Source organism: Rhineura floridana, chromosome 3, assembly GCF_030035675.1.
Source record: "Rhineura floridana isolate rRhiFlo1 chromosome 3, rRhiFlo1.hap2, whole genome shotgun sequence".
Lineage (NCBI taxonomy): Eukaryota > Metazoa > Chordata > Lepidosauria > Squamata > Rhineuridae > Rhineura > Rhineura floridana.
In genome coordinates this window covers 187,302,490-187,322,542 of record NC_084482.1, presented here as the reverse complement: position 1 = coordinate 187,322,542, position 20,053 = coordinate 187,302,490, and the positions used below count along the sequence as shown (strand labels likewise).

The window sequence follows — 20,053 nt, the reverse complement described above, 5'->3', positions numbered from 1 at the left end:
TGCCTACCAAGATCCTGCTGTGATCTTCTGCTGTAGTGCAATCCTATCCATGCTTACTCAGACGCAAGACCCAATCCTTTACAAGAAAGTATTCTTTATGCTGCTGAAAACTATATATTTACTGAATTGCTGATGTGAGACAAGCAGGAAAAGGAAACTGTTCTCAAAACCTGAAATGAGGTTTACCTATTGCTATTGTCAATCACAACCCTGACTTTGCTTATTGGCTAAAAACCTGAAAGGGCAAGGATTAGAGCAGCTGGTACTAACAGAAGTTGCGGGTGGGGGGTGGCTAACATTTTGGTTTTTATCTTTTGAACCAGACCACCTAGAAACTTAATTTGTTAAAAATGAAAGCGAAGAGTTCGGAGATTAAGGCGAGTCATCCGGAGGCCCAGAGAGGACCCCCCAAAACCGGAGTCTCTAGGTGAAAACCAGACACCTGGCAACCCTACCTCACAATGCCAGGCCCCAACACTGGGCCTGCCCACCATACCACACCCTCTTTCTCCCATTGGCTTGCGGGCTAGAGTAGTTGTGAGGATCCTTCAGCCTGAGGGTCTAATTCAGCCTTTCCCAGCTAGTGGGCCACCAGATGTTGTTGGACCACAATTCCCATCTTTCCTGACCATTGGCAATGCTGGCTGAGGCTGATGGGAGTTGTGGTCCAACAACATCTGGCGGCCCACTAGTTGGGAAAGGCTGGTAGGCCTCACAATTTGGTCCACATGGATGCTTTGGCCAGGCCACAGCCATCTGTCACTCATGTGACATCAGGTGGCAGAGAAATAAAACCACAGCTGCAAAGGAACAATTGGGAGCTTGAGAGCACACTCCAAATTGTTTCTTTTCAGCCATTGTTCAAGTCTGGTATCAAATGCAAGCCCTGCTGCTTTCAACAGAGATCAGATCTGTGCCTAATGTCCAGCAGTGTAGTGGCAAATTCAGAAGTGCAGGTCTCTTCATGATAGTCACAGCTACACACATCCCTTTTTTTTTAGAGATTCTTGTAGTGGTTAGAGTGTTGGACTACAACCTGGGAGACCAGAGTTTGAATCCCCACAGCCATGAAGCTCACTGGGTGACCATGGGCCAGTCACTGCCTCTCAGCCTCAAAGGAAGGCAATGGTAAACCACCTCTGAATACTGCTAACCATGAAAACCCTATTCATAGGGTTGCCATAAGTTGCAGTCAACTTGAAGGCAGTCCATTTCATTTTCCATTTTGTTAATGTCTTCTCCCAGAACGACAGACATTCCTAAGAGCTGGTGAGCATGAAAGAGGCAAGTGTTAGCTATTGAAAAGAGTTTTCTCAGTGGCTGACTCATCTTTCACTCCGATTGGCTTCAATCAGCAGGAAAAGACAAGGAAGCATGTTAGAAGACTCTTCTCAGTGGCTAACACACTCCTCTTTCATGCTGATTTGCTTGTAGGGTGTTGGAGACATAGGGACCCTGCTCCCAAAAATGTAAGGGGTCTAAGGCCCCCCAAGACCCTGGACAACTACAACCCTGCTAATGTCATATGACTGAGGGGTGGTCCTGACCACCTGTCAGTGTGGCCTTTATTGACAACTTGTATGTGCATGTATTTTTCAAGTTATTGGGTTTTTTCCTGAAAAGGGGAAATTTGGACCAATGGGAAAAGTATGGGGTGGCATTTTGATGCCGTTAACATTATATGGACATTGTGAAAAATATGAAACCATTTGACTATTCAAAAAATGTTTGTCTGAAAGCACCTCCGTTTGGCTGATGACCTGAAACATCATTGTCTAGTTATCTAGGCTGGTAACACAAAAAGGTTTATCAACCCCTTTGCTGAATCACCACAGACTCTTCTTGGCTTCTGCAGGCTTATTCTAATGCAACAGTGCCGGACTACAACTCCCATCATCCATTGGCCACTGACCACACTGCCTGGGACTGATGGGGACTGGAGTCCAATAAAAGCTAGAGAGTCACTCATCCTCCCACTCCTGTGCAAATGGAAACGAATGCTCGATAGAAGCAGAAATACCAGTAGAGCCACTAGTAGTAAAGCAAGATGAATAAATAAAGGGTTTTAGTAGAGGAAGGTATAACAGAACCAGAATCTGAAGGAAATTTAAACACAAATAAAAGTAAAATAACAAAAAGGATGTTAAAAAAGCAACAACGCAACCATCAGAGTGATTTAACTGTACCATTAAAGAACTGCATGAAGGCTGGAGACACACATTCTAGATAGAGATCACCGTGCTATGAATGTTCTCTGAGCTCCATTTTTTTAATATATAAATATGTTTATAACCATATAGCACAGCAGGGAACAAAATGCTGACATGCCAGCCCATCCTCCCTGCTCACTCATGTACTCGGGCATGGCTGCCCCTATCCATTTCTCCTCCTCCTCCTCTGGCTTTGAAACAAAGCACCCCATAGCAACCAGTTGGAAGTTGTGCAACCAGTCAGCTGGGGAGTGCTTTGTTTCCGAGTCAAAAGAGGTGGCGGCAGCAGTGAAAGCAATAGTTACATGTTTGAGGCAGCCTTCAGCAAAGCTCCCTCTAGTGGGCCCCGGGTGGGCTCACCTGGCAGTGGGCGGTTGCAGCAGCAAGCAAGCAGCAGCACTCAGATCCGTGGTGGGCAGCTGCCATTTTCATATTTCACAATGCCCCTGATGTGAGGTTGCTTGGGGGAATTATGGGAAAATGGCAGATGACCAGCACTGAGTGGAGGACCAGTTTTAAAGCAGGCCCAGAGGCCAACATCAGATTCTGCCAGTGAGCTGGGACCCTGACGGCTGCCCATGGATGCAATTTGCTGATGCCCAGTCTGGTGACCAGGCAAGCGAGCAAGGAGGGGAATGACAGACCTATCATCAAACTTTTGAGTTGCTGGTATGCTAGACACAGATGTTAATATAAAAACAGTTCTTGCTCTTTCTCTCTGTATATGTACATATATTAGGTGTGTCTTCAGTCCAAATAGCTCTTCTCAAGCCATTTACTCGTGCCTGCTTGTGCGTCCTCCTGGCTTTCCACCTGATTGCAAGGCTTCCAAAAGCAGAAAGACTTTTATAGATCCTCTTCTTCGTCTCTGCAGAACCAATTATTCAAATAATAGAACAGTGCACTAAAATCCTACTGGCCACATGCTGCAACCAGACAACTATTATTATTATTATTGGTAATCTCATTTAAAAGTAGTATGGTAGCTTGCACTCCATTTTCAAAACTTTATAGGGTAGAGGGTTGAATCTGTTGGAATTGACTCCCCCTTGTCCCCGGCCACACCCAGGCAAAGTGAAAAGTCCATTAGTGAAGGCCACTGGTGGCTGTTGCTCTGAATTTAGCTCATTGCTATTCCAGCTTCTTAGGTATGCAGCCTTCCATTTCCAGAACCTCAGGCCAGCCGTCATATTTGTTTGTCTCCTTATCATTTCTCAAGTACTGTGGAAAGTAAAGAGAAAGTCAACTGTGTGATGAATCGTGTGCACAAGGATTCTCTTTGTGTCTTTATGCTTTTCGCATATAACTGTCAACCACTGGACATCCGAACGTATGGATGTGCCTTATACTGAATCTAGCTATTGGTCCATCAACCTTAGTTTTTCTTCTGCTCTGACTGGCAGAACAGGTCTTCCCCAGTCCACCCTTCCTAAAGATCCTTTAACTGGAGATGTTACGATTGTACCTCGGACTTTCTGCATACAAAGAACATGCAGTATCACTAAGCTAGCATTCCCCTGACTCTTTCAGGGTGCTTCCAAGCAGCTCACCACATTCCTGTTTGTTCAATTGAGCACTAACCTGGAATATGAGAAACAGAACCTTCAGAAGAGAGGTGTAGACTTACATACTTTTATTTTGGATTGTGTCACTTGCAGGGACCCTGCCAACCCCCCTCCCTATTGTCTGGGTAGTAGGCATCATCAGAGGTGAAGTGCACCACCCCATGGCAATTTTAGGTGTGCCAAATCAGGGGCAACTGATAGTTGGGACATCTTTAGTCTGCCAAGATCTTCAGTGTAGCCTAATTCATACTGGGGGCCAAGTGGCATGTCCACTTAGGCAACACCAGCCTTAGAATCATACAACAGGAAGGTGTCTTGGAGGTCATCTAGTCCAACCCCCTGCTTAAGGCAGGATCTACATTGCAGGATGCAACTACAGCATCCCTTATGTTGGCTAGCTAACTTCTTCTTAAATACCTCCAGAAAAAAAAACATTGACAGCCTGTTCTGTCACCAGTGTAGACCATTAGGAAATTTCTTCTACAGTACTGCCAAAGTCTACTCCCCTGCAATTTTCACCCCAGCTCAAAAGAGCTGTAGCTTTTGGCTACCATTCACCCTGTAGGCTCCCTGTCCTTCACTTAAGTTTGTGGACAACTTCTTTTCTTCGTTCATGCTCTGGTAACTTCTAGATTGGACTACTGCAATGCGCTCTACGTTGGGCTGCCCTTGAAGACAGTTCGGAAACTACAGTTAGTCCAGAATGCAGCGGCCAGATTGTTGACGCGGACAAGAAGGTCCGCTCATATCACACCTGTTCTGGCTCGTCTGCACTGGCTTCCTATTTGTTTCCGGGCTAAATTCAAAGTGCTGGTTTTGACCTATAAAGCCCTACACAGCATGGGACCGCAATACCTGGTGGAACGCCTCTCCCAATACGAACCTACCCGTACACTGCGCTCAACATCTAAGGCCCTCCTCCGAGTGCCATCCCATCGAGAAGCTCGGAGGGTGGTGACCAGAACTAGGGCCTTCTCAGTGGTGGCTCCCGAACTGTGGAACGGTCTCCCCGATGAGGTGTGCCTGGCGCCGACGCTGCTATCTTTTCGGTGCCAGGTGAAAACCTTTTTATATTCCCAGGCATTTTAATGCGTATTAATATATGTATTTGATGTATTTTGCTACTGTTTGATTATTTTGTTTACCTTTGTTGGTTTGATTTTATTGTATTATTGTATTTATATATTTTGATTGCTTTATTGTATGTACACCGCCCAGAGAGCCCCTGGGCTTAGGGCAGTATATAAATTAAATTAAATAAATAACTAAAATAATGTTGAGCTCATCACAGGTTGACTTGTGGCATGGCCAACCAGTCTTTTGAAGGCTTTGCATGCATCCACTCAGCAGTTCACCATTAGCAATAGTGAATCTGTCAGTTTGGGTTTCTCTCAGTTAATCACATTTTTTTCCAGTCTTAAATTCAGTAGTCCACATTTCTGCAGCAATTTGTGATTTAAAAAAAAATTATTATTATTGTTGTTGTTAATAATAATAATAATGTTTCCATGAACATTCATCAGCATTTTAGTGCAATTTTTCTCCTAATAAGCCTATTTTTGTATGCAGTTTTGACCACATATCCAATTTTTGCAAGCGGTTTTCCATAGTATAGTGCATTTTCAAAAATATATACATGTTTTATCACATGTTTCCTTAATATATGCATTTTTGTACATATTTTGCAGTTGAAGAACCGCATCCCAACATTTGGTGAATTGTGAATTAGCTCTGTTTCAGTTTACCTATTGGTTTGTAAAGTGTACATTAGGTAGCTTTCCATCAAAATGCAAAGAAAATCAAATTCATATCACTATGCAAAACATAGAAGAGTTTAACAGTGCCTGGATTGAACAGAGCGAGGATGACTTTAGACATAACAGTGATGAAGACTGAATGCCAGCATTATCTGAGTGTGTACGTGCATGACTTGCCCATTTGAGTGTGTACACGCACAATACAGATGCAGTGGAATATGAAGGTGGATTGTGAAGAACACCCTCCGGTTTGGAATAAATGGTTCGCTTGCTACCTGTCCAAAATGGATTGCACCAGGGAAACGGCAGTGAGAATGTGCCAACTGGCAACATCTCTCTCACTAAGCTGCCTCTCCAGCAGCTAATCTGTTCATCAAAGAACTGATGTTAAGATCAGCGTGTATCCATTTCACATAATTACAACTGATGTGCAGAAGATTATTATGACTATAAGCACACCCCTTATTCATGCATCTATTGTTCATGGACAATGAGTGCACTGATAAGTAGGAAACTGCACAAAATCTTTTGAGAACGCAAAAGTAGTTTAACATCAGAAGGGTAGCTTTTCAGATGTTGGACTCTGACGCTCAGCATCCCTAACCATTGACCATGCTGGCTAGGGCTGATGGGAGTTGGAGTACAGCAACATCTGGAGGGCCACAGGTCCCTGTCCCTGGTTTTGCATCAAGCGCATGATCAGGCGGGATACCAAGCAAAACCTCATTAGTTTCATTAGGGAGGACTTCACTAGCACTTACTTTCAGTTGCACAGAATCCCATTTTAGACTTATGAATAAATCTGAGACTGTAGTTCCATCCAAACTCTGGTTACTTAAACAAGCCAGCTCCATAACTCATGGCTGAAACTGATTTGGTCAGAAACTAACTAGAACTGTGATAACACCACAATCTCTGGTTCATACATAACCCTAAACTGGGTGTCTACAAAACTCAAAAGTAAATGCTAGCAAAGTCCTTCTCCCCAGGAGGATGAGAGGGGAGGTAACAAGGCTTCATTTGTACTCTTTTTTTCTCATGCATGTAGTGCTAACTACAGTTTAGTGTTACATGTGCTAAGCTGGGAGTGATTTTGAAACCTCTGAGAATATTGAGAGAAGGATGGTTCAAAAATGTCTATATAATAAATAAATCCCTAAAATAAATATATAAACAACACAATCACATCTGTCTATTTAGACTGCAGCTACTGTTAATGAGAAGGTACCTGTTCAAATGGGGTTTTGTTTTTCAGCCCCTTCCCACCGACAAATATCCAGTTGTCTCGAAAACCCAGCTTGGTAGCATAGCTGCTTCCTAATTCAGTAAATAACGTCCGTGCTTCGTTATTCAGCCTGAGAGAGAGACAATATTTATTATTTTATTAACTTTTATTACATTCTACTTTTTCACTAAAAGAGATGTACAAAGTTTCAAATGCTAGGTAGAGCAATTCAATTCAGGGGAAGCCAGCAGAAGAGGTGCCAGCACAGGAGGTGCTAGCAGGAAGCTCCGCAGCATCCATTTGCCGTTTGGGAGCAGCCGGGCCGGAAGAACGTCAGCTCAGCCGGGAGCTGAATGGAAAAGAAAAAGCTGGGTCTCACAAATACCCGTACCAGTGAGTAAGCGCTCCCCGTTGACTTCCATTATCGTTATTTTCTTAAACCACCTTTTTTCTCAGTGTAACTTTGGCCCAGATCGGGACCTACAGGAGTGCTCCAAATGGGAGTTCAATGTTGCATAAGTTCCCCCTTAGCCTCTCCTCCAACATACCCCCAGAATGCCCCTTTCCCACTGGCTTCTACTGGCACCCCTTCCGCTGGGCTGGGCTTCCCCAGCAGACCCCTGGCTGAGCCAGCAGGGTCCCAGCTCTGTGGCGGGTGAGCTGGGGTGAGGGGCTTCTGCCAGCAGAGCTGGGACCCAGCCAGCTGAGCCAGAGGTCCGCCACATCCAACTCCCCTCAACCTGACATAAATGAGAGTTGGATTGATTATTTATGTATTTGTTAAATTTCTATCCTGTCCTTCCAGCAGGAGTCCAGGGCAGCAAACAATTGCGCACCAAGCCAATTTTAAACAAATAAAAATCATCAGAAAAAATAGCTGCAGGAAAATTACTGATCCAGGCAATTTGGGCTCCTTAGGGAAGAAAGGATTTGACCAGCTTTTGAAAATATAGCACAGAGGAATATAGCAGCTTAACTCAGGATTGGGACCCCTGGAAATAGAAACCTCCTTGTCCTCAGTTGCTTCAGTTCAATTGACATGGAAAAGCCACTATTATTTTTTTGTTTCATTTCATTATCATCACCCATTAAGAGTGAGTCCTATCTAAACTTGCCTTGACAGCATTCATCACTCAATTCAGCCAGAATTTATTTATATTATTTATTTATAAAAGTATTTATATACTGCTCTCTCGCAAAACAACAGAGCAAAATAAAGACCTGTAAAAGCAGTGCAGAGCAATCGTTAAAATGACTGGCTACTCAAGAAAAAAATGAAATGGCTGCATAGGCCTGTCGGCTGACTTGACATCCAATAAAACATGTAAAGCATTAAAACTACAGAGCCAGTCTAAGCTCCCAAATCTGCAGGCAACAACCTACCTGCTGATTGCCCAGCTAATCCATTAAAGTCTAACATTGCTACTTACCATATCTCTGTCTCATAAGAACGTTTAACTTTTATTTGGTGATTTCCCTACGTTCTAAAAGCACTCCATATACAGTATCTTAATCTCTGAACTAAGGACATTTAAAGGACATTTAAAACACACGGTTCCCCCATCTAAGATTCTTGGGAACTGTAGTTTACCCCTCACAGAGCTATAATTCCCAATACCCTTAACAAACTACAATTCCCAGAATTCTTTGGGGGAAGCTATGGGCTTTAAATATGCTTTAAATGTATGTTGTGTAGGCAGACTTAGTAATCTTTACAACAACCATAGAAAGTAAACGGCTGTTGTCTTCTTATTGCAGACCAGGGATTCCTAACCAAACTAGACAAAATACCATTTGAGGAATCATCAGCTGTGTGAATGGCTCTTTAAAAGTAAATTGATGTGGACCACCAATCTGGATTGGAATAATGGCATGAGGGGTATGGATAGAGAGGCCTTATCCCTTTGTTTCCCTGCTGTGATCCTCATTCAGATTGGGACCCCTGTGCCTATTTGCATTGGGAAAAACCCCTCCCATATGTGACAAGTTTTCCCCAGTAAGGCAAATAGTAGAGCCACCCCCTCCCATCCAGACTGGGTCCACAGCACGGGCAAAGTATTCAAGCCTCTCTATCCCCCACACCAAAGTCCCAATCCAGATCTACCCCCCACCTGCTCTTTTAGAAAGCCGTTTACGTAATTGTAGATTGATTGTAGTGTCTCGTCTAGTTTGACCTTGAGACGGAGGGAAACAGAACAGTGCCTTGCTGAGCCCCCCTACTGAATTACTGTCTGGTGGGCCGAGGTGGGGAGATTTGAATCGGGAGACCTCCCAATGCAGAGCTCGCATGTTCAGCAGTCACACCACAGGTCCTCGAAAGCCAAGCCACACACTTTAGTAGTTTACTTACTTTGTTGCTGGGTCATCGTAGGAGGCTACGAGCACAAGGGTACCTCTGTTAATTGGTTTCAGAAAATCCAAGAGTTCTTTAATATCTAATGAATACCAAACAGAAAGCGTTGAAACGTGCTCTTTTCGTATCCTGCCATCTAGTGGTCTCTCAGAATAACCAACAAGGAGAGAACACTGAATCGTAACAGATATACCTTATTATACCAACAAGGACTGCCAAAGTATAAAAACTTTAAGAAAGAGAGATCACTGTTTTTCAGGAATACTTTAAAAAAGAGAGGCGAAACCTCATATGAAATAATAATTATTACTACATTAATATTCCACCTTTCCTCCAAACAGCTCCAGGTGGTGAACCTGGTTCTCTCCCTATCTCATTTTATCCTCCCAACAGCCCTGTGAGGTAGGTTAGGCTGACAGAGAAAGAACTGGCCCAAGATTATCCAGTGAGCTTTATGGCTGAGTGGAGATTTGAACTTGAGTCTCAGTACTAGTCCAATCCTCTAACCACTACACCATGCTGCTTCCCATACACTTATGATATAAAATTGTGTGTATATAATATATGCGTACACTATATATCACACTGCAAGTTTTATAAGCTAGTCCTTGTGCTGTGCTAGTCCTTTGGGGCACACCAAGAGCCTGAAAGGAAAATGCCGCCCTGGGCTACTACTAGGAGAAAGGGCGGGATATAAATCTAATAAATAAATAAAATAAATAATAAAAGAAAAATAGTATCTCCATCTTAAAGAAGCCTCCCTGTCTCATGGCAACTGATATAAAGGCACTGAGTTGGCTAGGAATGCCACGTCCCAACTGGCCCTGGATTTCTATTACTTCTGTAGTTTCAGTGCAGGTAGGACTAGGGTTAGGTTTTGCTTCCATGGATTCATGAGTCAGTGTGTCTCCCCCCTCAATGTATTACAAGATGTGACTCTTGGATATGGCATAAAATAAGTGAAAGAGAGCAGGCACCAGTGCTGGCCCAAGATATTCTGCTGCATGACACACCGCCCCAAAGCCACCCCTCCACTTTAAGAAGTCTTACTGCACCATTGAGACAGTAGGAACAGGCTGCATATTAGGAATGCGCAAATCTTTCAATTTTGATTTTTCTCACTTTCTCATTTTCCCAACAGAAAGCAGACCTTTAGTGTAGTGGCACCTACCCTTTGGAATTCCCTCCCCTTAAATAGTAGACAGGCACCATCTCTGTTATCTTTCCAGTGCCTGTTGAAGACCTTCCTCTTTCAACAAGCCTTTTAAGTTGAGACCTTATCCCAGTCTGCGTCTGTGCTGGAATTGGTTTTTAAGATGCTTGGTTGGAGAACTGCACTGCAAAATTTGAATAAATGCAAATTTTGAAGGATGGCTAAGTTCTCATATTGTTTCAGAAAATGTAAATTTGATAAATTCTCCTTTAAATGTGAACAGAATGGAATTTGTCCCCCAACCCTAGGCTCCAGCTCCACTTCCTATTGGCTTCCCTGTCTTCTGCCTTACCATTCCAAAAGGGCACTAACCACCACTGGGGGGCGGGGCGCAAAAGGGAAAACGCATTTGTTGGGGAAGAGTGATGGGGGTGGGGTGCCAACCCTTTCCCATTCACTGCTTCCTCCTAACAGCCTCTCTTTCCTGCGCTCTGAGAACAGACAGAACCTGGATTGGGGATGGGGTATGAAGTAGTCTGGAAGGGGGAGAGAGAGAGAGAGATAGTGTAACAGTTTGCAGGGGAACCACCCCTAGTGTCATGGGCCTCAAGGAGAATCTCTGGCAAGGTTGGGAGACGGAAAAAGGGTTACCAACATTGGGAAGGACATTACCAGCACTGATGAAGGAAATGAGGGGATTACAGAGAATGAGTGTCCAGAAGCCTCAAAGCCGACTGCTGGAGGTACTGAGAAAGGCTCAGACAGCTGTCTTGTCTTGTCTCAGCCAGCCTGTGAGGACTCTCTGCTGGCACCAAGGCCAAGCATAACAGCGAAAGAGATACGTGCTAATAAAAACATTGGGACTTCTCCAGCAGAGGAAAATGAAAGCGACTCCGCAGAGTCAGAGACTGGTATGTCTCCAAACTCACAGAGGATAAAGAAGACACGGTTACAAGTAGCCCAATTTCATCCACCCCCATCGTAGCCCTCACCTTGCAGCTCATGCTAAAAAGAGCCTGAATTAATAGTGTTAAGTGTCCTCCCTATTTCTGTACATAAGAAGTAGCACCACTTGAATTTACTGTTGTGACAACTCATCTGCTGTTGCTTCCAAAGTCTACCATGCCTATTTCTGTTTGAATCCCGGTTTAGATCTAGCATGAGATGATAGATCCCTGTTCTGATTTCTGGAATAAAGCTTTATGCAGAAGAACCCAGTCTCTGAATCCTGAGTCTGCTTCTCTGGTTCGGAGCCAGGTCATCCAGCCGCAAACATGAGTGTGAGCTTCAGAGGAGGCAGTCATAATAATGATGAAAACCAAAACAAGTCCTAAATAAGAACAAAACCAAAGTCCAATTCTTGACAAGTTGTCTCCTCTGTTGTGGGGACTGACCTAGACTTGTGACACTCCATAAGCTACAGTCAATCAGTAATATAAAATAGACCTACCTCCAGAATACATGTCAAAAGCAGCTGTTTTGAGAAGCTGTCCGGTGGTTCCTAGATATTGGAATGGAAACACAGCTTTGAAAGGAATACATGTATATATACCCATTGTTCTTCAGGTATTTTGAGCAGTGGAAAAATCATAAAAAGTTCAGCAGTTTCCATTAACAATTGTTTCTAAAAGAAATTTCTGAACCACAGAAGTTTTAACGGGATTAATCTAGTGATCATTGGCAGAAGACAGAAAATGTGGGAGTTTGAGGGGACCTTGAAGGTCATATAGTTCAACCTTCTTCTTGATGCAGGGATGCTACGGCAACTCCAACCGATGACTGTCCAGCCTCTGCTTGAAGACTTCCAGTGAGAGAGAGCCCACCCTCCTCTCACAGGAACACAGGAAGCTGCCTTATACTGTGTCATACCACTGGTCCATCTAGCTCAGCATTGTTGACACTGACAGGCAGTAGCTCTCCAGAGCTTCAGACATGGAGTCTCTCCCAGCCCTACTTGAATATGCCATTGGGGATTGATCCTGGGACCTTCTGCATGCAAAGCAAATGCTCTACCAAAGAGCTATGGTCACAGCTCATCCAGTGGGGCAGTGACACATTGCAACCTTCTTGGCAGGTGTGTTGCTGCTGCTTACCAGAACAGGGGAAGGGGTGAGGAGGCAGAGAAGTCTGCATGGTGCAGGTGGACCAGCTGAGCCAACCCAGCGCTCTCCTTGGTGCACCCACACTGCGCTGATCTCACTGCTTCACCCGTCCCTCCCAGTAAGTGGTAGCAATGCACCTTCCAGGATGCTAGCACTGGGGTTCTGTGCCACCAGGTGAGCTGCTTCTGACCTTAATGGGTCAGGGCCTATCCTGCTCAAGGTAACTAGTTCCATTGTTGAACTGCTCTTACCATTAGCCTTTTCTCCTGATGTTCAAATGAAATTTATTCTCCTGTAGCTTCAGACCATTAGATCTAGTCCTGCTCTTAGGTTCACTAATATTCTGCACATTTATATCTGCTTAATACAGTTCTAACACTCATTGATTCCCTCAGATGTCTGGGAGTTGTAGTTTGGGGTGTGCGGAGGTGAGAATCCACCATTAAAGGTCTCCATCTCCTCTCTTCCAGCCAAATTCTTTTTGCTAAGGATGCAAGCAGATGTATAGACCCCCCCCGGAAATATACCTGTAATTATACTGTCAGTGAGATCCAGTGTGGCGTACTGGTTAGAGTGTTGGACTACGATCTGGTAGACCAGGGTTGGAATCCCTACACAGCCATGACGCTCACTGGGTGACCTTGGGCCAGTCACTGCCTCTCAGCCTCAGAGGTAGGCAATGGTAAACCACCTCTGAATACCGTTTACCATGAAAACCCTCTTCATAGAGTCGCCATAAATCGGGATCGACTTGAAGGCACTCCATTTCCATTTTGTCAGTAGGCTCACTCATCACTCAAATTGTGTTTGTTCAGACACTTTTAGAGACTAGTGTAATTCTTCACTAGTACTATCTCAGCAACTAATTAAGGCTGTGTACCCACCACACATTTAAAACACATGACTTTCCTCAAAAAATCCTGGGAACTGTAGTTTGTTCAGCGTGCTGGGAACTATAGCTCTGTAAGGAGTAACTACAGTTCCCAGGATTCTTTGAGGAAAGCGATATGATTTAAATGTATGGTGTATGCAGCTGATGTCAGTGTGTTATTCTTCAGAAGCTCAGTGGTAGAGCATCTGCCTTGCATGCAGAAGGTGCCAGGTTCGATCCCCAGCATCTCCAGGTAGGACTGGGAAATAATCCCTGTCTGAAATCCCAGAGAGCTGCTGCCAGTCAGTGTAGATGACACTGACCTTGATGGATGAATGGTCTCAGTATAAGGCAGCTTCCTAGGGTGCATCTACCCATCCTAGACACTGCTTTACTGTGCTCCCTTCCTGCCCTGTTCCCTGTGATAGGGACTGTTTTGTAACCTCAAAGCCCTGAACAAAGGGCCCTCTGTCTCTCCATTCCAATCTTTTACAGCAAGTAGTTTTTGAAACTTAAAAGGCTGGTTTCTTGCAGGCTATTGACCTGCTTTAATGCTGATTTTTGGGGGGTCATATTAGCATGACGTTTATGTATGTTTGATGCAGTATGACTTGACCGCATTTTCTGTAGAGTTTTGTAAACTATCAAAAGGGCTTGTTGAATAGGTGGTATATAAATGCTGCACATAAATAAATAAGAATTACGACTCTCCCTTTAGCACTATCCTCTCAGCAGGAGGGGGCGGGATGTTACTCCCCCCCCACAAACAACCATTGCTAGCCAAGTTTAAGGGGAGTTGCCTACTGAGACTCAGGCCACATGTGCACCACATTTAAAGCACTTTGGTTCCCCCAAAAGAATCCTGGGAAGTGTAGTTTGTTAAGGATACTGAGAGTTGTCAGGAGACCCCTGTTCCTTTCACAATTTCCAGAGCGGTTTATCAGTCAATCCCTTATACAAGCATAAGGACAGCCTGCCGGATCAGGCCAGTGGCCCATCTAGTCCAGCATCCTATTCTCATAATGGCCAACCAGTGGCCTTTTCCCAGGGAACTCTGGGAACTGAAGCTCTGTGAGGGGAATAGGCTCCTAGTAACTCTCAGCACCCTTTTACAAACAACATTTCCCATGATTTTGGGGGGGAGCCATAACTGTTATATGACATCTCTGTTATATGCCATAATTGTGCTTTGAATGTATGGTGCAGATGTGTGTCAATGCATGAATGGTGGTCTAAAGTCCTCCCCTTTCATTATCTGCATTAACAATTGTATCTCCTGACGCGCCTGCTATTGCCTTTGTGCAGAGCATACGACAATGTTAAACAATTTCCAGAGGGGTTGTCACGTCAAATATGTTGAATGCATTTTTATGGAATAGTTTCCACTGTGCCTGCCAGATGCCACACCATTTTCTCGAGGTCAACATTCCTTATCTTAAAAGTTTTATGAAAACAGGGGATTGGCTTCGTTTTATTGCATTAGCAAGGAGAGGGCATGCGCATTAGTGTTTCAATACTCAACTTCTACATCAGTCTAGATTAGAAAGTGTGTGCTGAGTGAAACCTCAGTATGGACCGCTCGATGGAAAGCAAACCATCAGTTCCAGAGTGCAAGGAACAAGGAAATAAGTCTGAATTGTTGCTCCAAGAACTGAGAACTGCAAACAAAAGAAGTGGCTACAGTGTTGTTTCTCAAAAACTGATTTTAAACTCAGCTACCCACCCCAAGACATTTTTACCGTCTGGCTACTAACCCCACAACCCAGCACACATCTATAGCAAACATCCTTGCTTTAAAGCAGGAATGAGAAACCGGTGGCCCTTCAAGATGACATTGGACTACAGCTCCCATTGTTCCTGATCATTGGCTATGCTGGCTAGGGCTGATGGGAATTGGAGGGCAACTTCCCCCTCCCCATTGCTTTAAGGGGTTAGAACATGCTGCTTTTAGCAGGAGGGAAACTGGTTCATTCCTCTTTTGATGCTCTTAGGAAGCCATTGCCAAGAAATCATTTCCACCTGATTGATGGTTCTGATGTGGAGGCACATTCAGACACAGAATTTCTTCTGTGCTTTTTGAGGTGATGTAGTCCGACAAGGACAGTGCCCTATGGCCTTCCTAAACAGGCTGTCTTAGAATCACATCCACACCATATTTAAAGCATTCTTACACCACTTTAACAGTCATAGGTAGCACTGTATGAAAGAAAACTGTTGATCCATTGAAAAACTCACCATTGACAAGTACAATGTTTAAACCCCGACCAACATTATTTTTCACACTGCTTAACAACCTGAAAAAAAATATGAAAAAGGGTGGAGGGGAATTTGTCATAACAGCATAAGAACAGCCTGCTGGATCAATCCAAAGGCCCATTTAGTCTAGAATCCTGTTCTCACAGTGGCCAACCAGATGCCCATGAGCAGCCCACAAGCAGCAGCACACTCCCCAACTGTGATTCCCAGTAACTGGTATTCAGAGGCATACCACCTCTGATAGTGGACACAGAACATAGCTGTGGTGGCTAGCAGCCATTGACAGCCTGATCTTCCATGAATTTGTCTAATCCTCTTTGAAAGCCATTTACATTGGTGGCTGGCACAGGCCACTTCATGGAATACCACCACATGAACACACACACAATATGCAACATGCCACTCATTTGCATGGAACTCACATAACATTCTCAAAGCACATGGAAGGTCCAACGACATTGGCTGCACCACTGATTACTTTGAAGGCAAAAGTATGGCTCGGACAGGATCTTGTGTTGCCGCACTTATTTTGGAGCAGTTGCGCTTCTGACAAAGAAAGAAAATCAACCTGCTGACTGTATCACAGCACTGTTATCAATTTGTATTGTAAATATGCCCCACATATGCCATGTCAAAGGCACAGATTTGTACTTTTCAGGGCTGCTTCCCAGATTTTGTGGACCTCTGAGCAAAAGACTGACTGTGGCCCTTCTTGTGCTTTCATTTGCTTTCTTTCTTTTAAGTAGACATCTCTCAGCTAGAAGGATTCCAGAGAGGGAAAGAGAAGACTGTTTAATCTGTAAAGTGCTTTGTCTTCATCTTCCTCAATTATCTATTTCTGGGCTAAAGCTCGCCAGCTAACTTCCTGCTAGGTGGAAATTGGCAACAATAGTCATGCGCAGGTGTGAAGGAATGCAACTGTTTCAGCCATTTTCTGGGTTGTGTCATGGCTGTGTCCTGTTTTAGAGGTTGTTCTAACCAGGAGGTTTGAAAGATTGCAGAAGGCCTAAAGGTTCTGTGCAGAAAACTGAAGTTTGTGTGTGTGTGTGGGAAGAAACCTTACAAATGATTGGAAACAGAAGCTTAAACAGAACCCAATTGACCTTCAGATAGGCCAGAAGGTTGTGAGGGAGAGAGGAAACGATGTATATAAACTAGCAAATAATTATAATAAGAGCACTGCTGAAGAAAAAAGACAGGACAGAGAGAGCTGCAATGGATCCAGATCCCCGAATCGGAAGATAAAGGTGTAGAAACAGCTTTATTGCTCAGTATTGACGAGTAAGGAAACATTCTAGACCAAGGGTAGAGACACCCTGTTCTGCCAGTTCCAGTGCATCTCCACCTCTCTTCTCTGAAAACGGGGGCACAAAATGCAAGTCAAACCCTGCCCCTTTTTACTGTAAAACCTGGTAGTTCAAGTGTGTTTTTAAAAATTCGTTTCAAAGAGATTTCGCAACTGATTGGGAGATCAACCTGTACCCCCTCTAGGTATGGCCAATGGAAATACTGTGTTGTAGGCAACTAGTGTGCGCAGAGCCTTAAATTTAGCTGGATTTTCCCCCCATGTTATTTTTATTAACACTTATTTATTTATTTATTGTACTTATATACCGCCCCATAGTCGAAGCTCTCTGGGCGGTTTACAGTAACTAAAAACATTAAAACAAATATACAAATTTAAAAACACATCTTTTAAAAACAATTTAAAACAATTTAAAACACATGCTAAAATCCCTGGGAGAAGAGGCAACTATTTCCAACTTTTAAAATTAGTTTCCTCCCCCTAAAAACATTTACACATGAACTGTTTAAATTGCTGCCTTACACAAACCCTTAGTAAAAGCTACATTTATTTTGGTCTAATTTGGTTTGAGACCTTGTTATTCACCCCACACCTAATTTTCTTACTGTAGTATTCATTCGAGAGAGTTGGCTAGGCCAATAAATAAGTTCCAGAGTTTAAAGAGCTTTTCAGTGGAGGCAGCCATGGAATAGCGATGGGCTCCATTTCTGCAGTAATTGGATTTGCTATCAGAGTGATTATTATTTTTTATATTCTTTGTGGAGAGAATTTTGAAGTAGCAACTCTCCATGCCTGGTTTCCAATTCATTCTTCTTTTTTCCAATTCATTTTTTTTAAAAAATCACTATGAAATCATTGATAGTATGAGTGATACTTTTATCGATCTACTTTCACTGTGAGCTCTTCAAATGTGCCCTTTCACTGATGTCAATGAAGTGTTAATTGTAACTGACAGACAGAAAGCAGCAGGAGGGAATGAAGTGTTGATTGTAAGCAGCAGGGGGGAAGACACTGACTAATTATCTGCCTTAATCTGCTTTGTAGTACACTTGAAAAGGAATGTAATCAGGCAATAATTACAGAGTTCAGAATAAAGAGCAATACCAGTGGAGACTTGTGAATAAATAGTGATGATAATATTGATAATTCTCTGCAAATCAGAAAAAAAATCAGAGGAGATCGGAAAAATGAAAAGATATTGGAGGAAAAAGGAATCGGATCGCTAATGTCCACTAGGGGGCCACACTTAAAAACAAAACGTAATAAAGGAGAGGATTCCATCCCTCCCATGGGATAAAGATACCCACTTCCTGGCAGTGATGAGGCCCAAAGAAGGAGGAACTAGTTAGCTGGTTTGCTGATCTTCACTCTCTGTTCACAGTGTAGGCTATAGCTTGTACCATCCCACTAGGATTACCAGCAGATAGGGCTGATAGCACCTGGCATCCCTGGGCAGCTTCAAGGGCCCACTACTGATACCTACACTTGGCCCCTGTATACTTTTTTTTCTGGCCCAGTACTCTGAGCAGCCATCCTTTTGATATCCCACAAGTCTCCCGATCAAATGTCCTAGTGGTTAGACACCCAGCTCTGCTTGAAGCCTCCAGGGCCCAGCATTTCTTCTGGGTAGCCCTAGGCCTGTTGAAGTATATTCATCCTTCATACTGAGCTTCAGAGAACTGTTAATAATAATCATGTTACACAATAGAATTGGGCACAAAAGTGAGGTACTCACTAGTTGGCTTCACTCCAGTATCTGTGCAGATGACAAGAAAACAAAAGCAGAATGAAAACGTCAAGTTTTGATTGTTTCATGAATTTATTTATAAAGGGTATCAACAAGTCTGTGACAAGAAAAGAAAAGTCCCTCAGTGTTCCCAAGCAGTTTCCCTGACCAGTCAAGGGAACTCATTAGTTTGATACAATGCCATTCATAGTTTTTGGTGGTTTCTAGACCCTTGCGTACAATGCTCTATGAGTAGAATACTCAATGCTCTATGAGTAGAATACTCACTGAAGAGCTTCAACTGGTCCCATTCGTTTCAGCTGAAATCCTGTAGAGCAGCCTTCAGCAACCTGGTGCCCTCAGATGTTTTGGACTACATCTCCCATCAGCCCCAGCCAGCAAGAGACGTTTTGATAGGTCTCTTATTTGGGCCTTGAATGATGAGACATTGGCATGATTCAGATGTCATGGTCAAGCCATGCTTTGGCCAATGGGGCCATTCCCTAGACTGGTGTGCTCTGAATCTTTCCCTCTCAAAACCAATACGCTCCTTTCACACATCAATTGAATGAAGAGCCTTGTGCATTGAAAGGGCAGTAGGAATGTGCTGTTGATTCCACCCCTGACATCTGTGTTGTGAGTGGATGTCTGAACAGAGAAAGTCCACATGTGTAGACTTCCACACAAGCTTGAACCTAATTGTCCAGAGTTCAAAGCCATGTGGAAGCCATGTAGGCATCTCCTGCTCAGATGTTCACAATGAATGTGTTGATGTAGGGGGTAGGGCCAGGAAAGCCATGTAACACTGGGGATGGAGCCAGCAGTGCAGCCCCACTATCTCTTCAATGCAAGGAACCCCATTCATTCAGTGAATGTATGAAGGAAGCTACACGGGCATCTGAATCAGGCAAATTATGGTTACGGCAAGCCATGGTTTGCCTCCAAGCCACAATTGGATACAATAGCTTGAGCTGGGTTTCTAGTTCTGATTTGGAAGCAAATAACGTTTCGTAATAGCTATAGTTCACACAGTTTGGATGTAACAGCAAACTATAATCACAAGCCAGAAAATGGGGCAAAGGAATCTGTAAGGGGAAGGGGGAGCATACAAGCCCAAGGCACGGCCCTGACAGCTAAACCAAGGTCATAGTGGCCATAGTGTCTCAATAGGGTCATAGTCTCTGTACCCCTTTAGTTATATTGTTGATCAATGATGCTGGGTGCTCCTGGCAGGTTGATATTTATCTTTTTGTCCACAGGTTGGATTCCATGATTAGGGATGGGGTGAAGTTGCCTGACCATAACTCAAAGGACCCTTATGTCTCTTTAACAACCCTTCAGCCTTTTGGGTAGGCATCAGCTGCACCAGGGAGTTCCACAGCTGATTCAAGCAAGCTTGCTGTAAGCATCCCTTAGCTACCCAGGTCTTAAGGAAGCCTGCTGGGATTTGCTGTGCTGTGGAGCTCTTAATGGGGAACTCCATAGGACAGTTGATTGCTGCAGGCTTGCTGTCCCTGCCAAACAGCTGA

General features: G+C 43.8%; 1 protein-coding gene across 2 annotated transcripts in view; it reads right to left on the bottom strand.

The window, feature by feature from the left end:
- Nucleotides 1-507: 507 nt before the first annotated feature.
- The window catches only part of FAM3D (FAM3 metabolism regulating signaling molecule D), a 54,599-nt gene continuing 35,053 nt past the window's right edge, over nt 508-20,053 (bottom strand). For both annotated transcript variants that reach the window (XM_061622080.1, XM_061622081.1), the window contains exons 5-11: nt 18,534-18,554; nt 15,915-16,038; nt 15,472-15,530; nt 11,714-11,764; nt 9,108-9,192; nt 6,761-6,887; nt 508-3,431 (exon numbers count right to left, since the gene is read on the bottom strand). In XM_061622080.1, the coding sequence (XP_061478064.1) occupies nt 3,342-3,431; nt 6,761-6,887; nt 9,108-9,192; nt 11,714-11,764; nt 15,472-15,530; nt 15,915-16,038; nt 18,534-18,554 (557 nt within the window). In that variant the 3' untranslated portion in view covers nt 508-3,341. The remainder of the gene's footprint in view (nt 3,432-6,760; nt 6,888-9,107; nt 9,193-11,713; nt 11,765-15,471; nt 15,531-15,914; nt 16,039-18,533; nt 18,555-20,053) is intronic.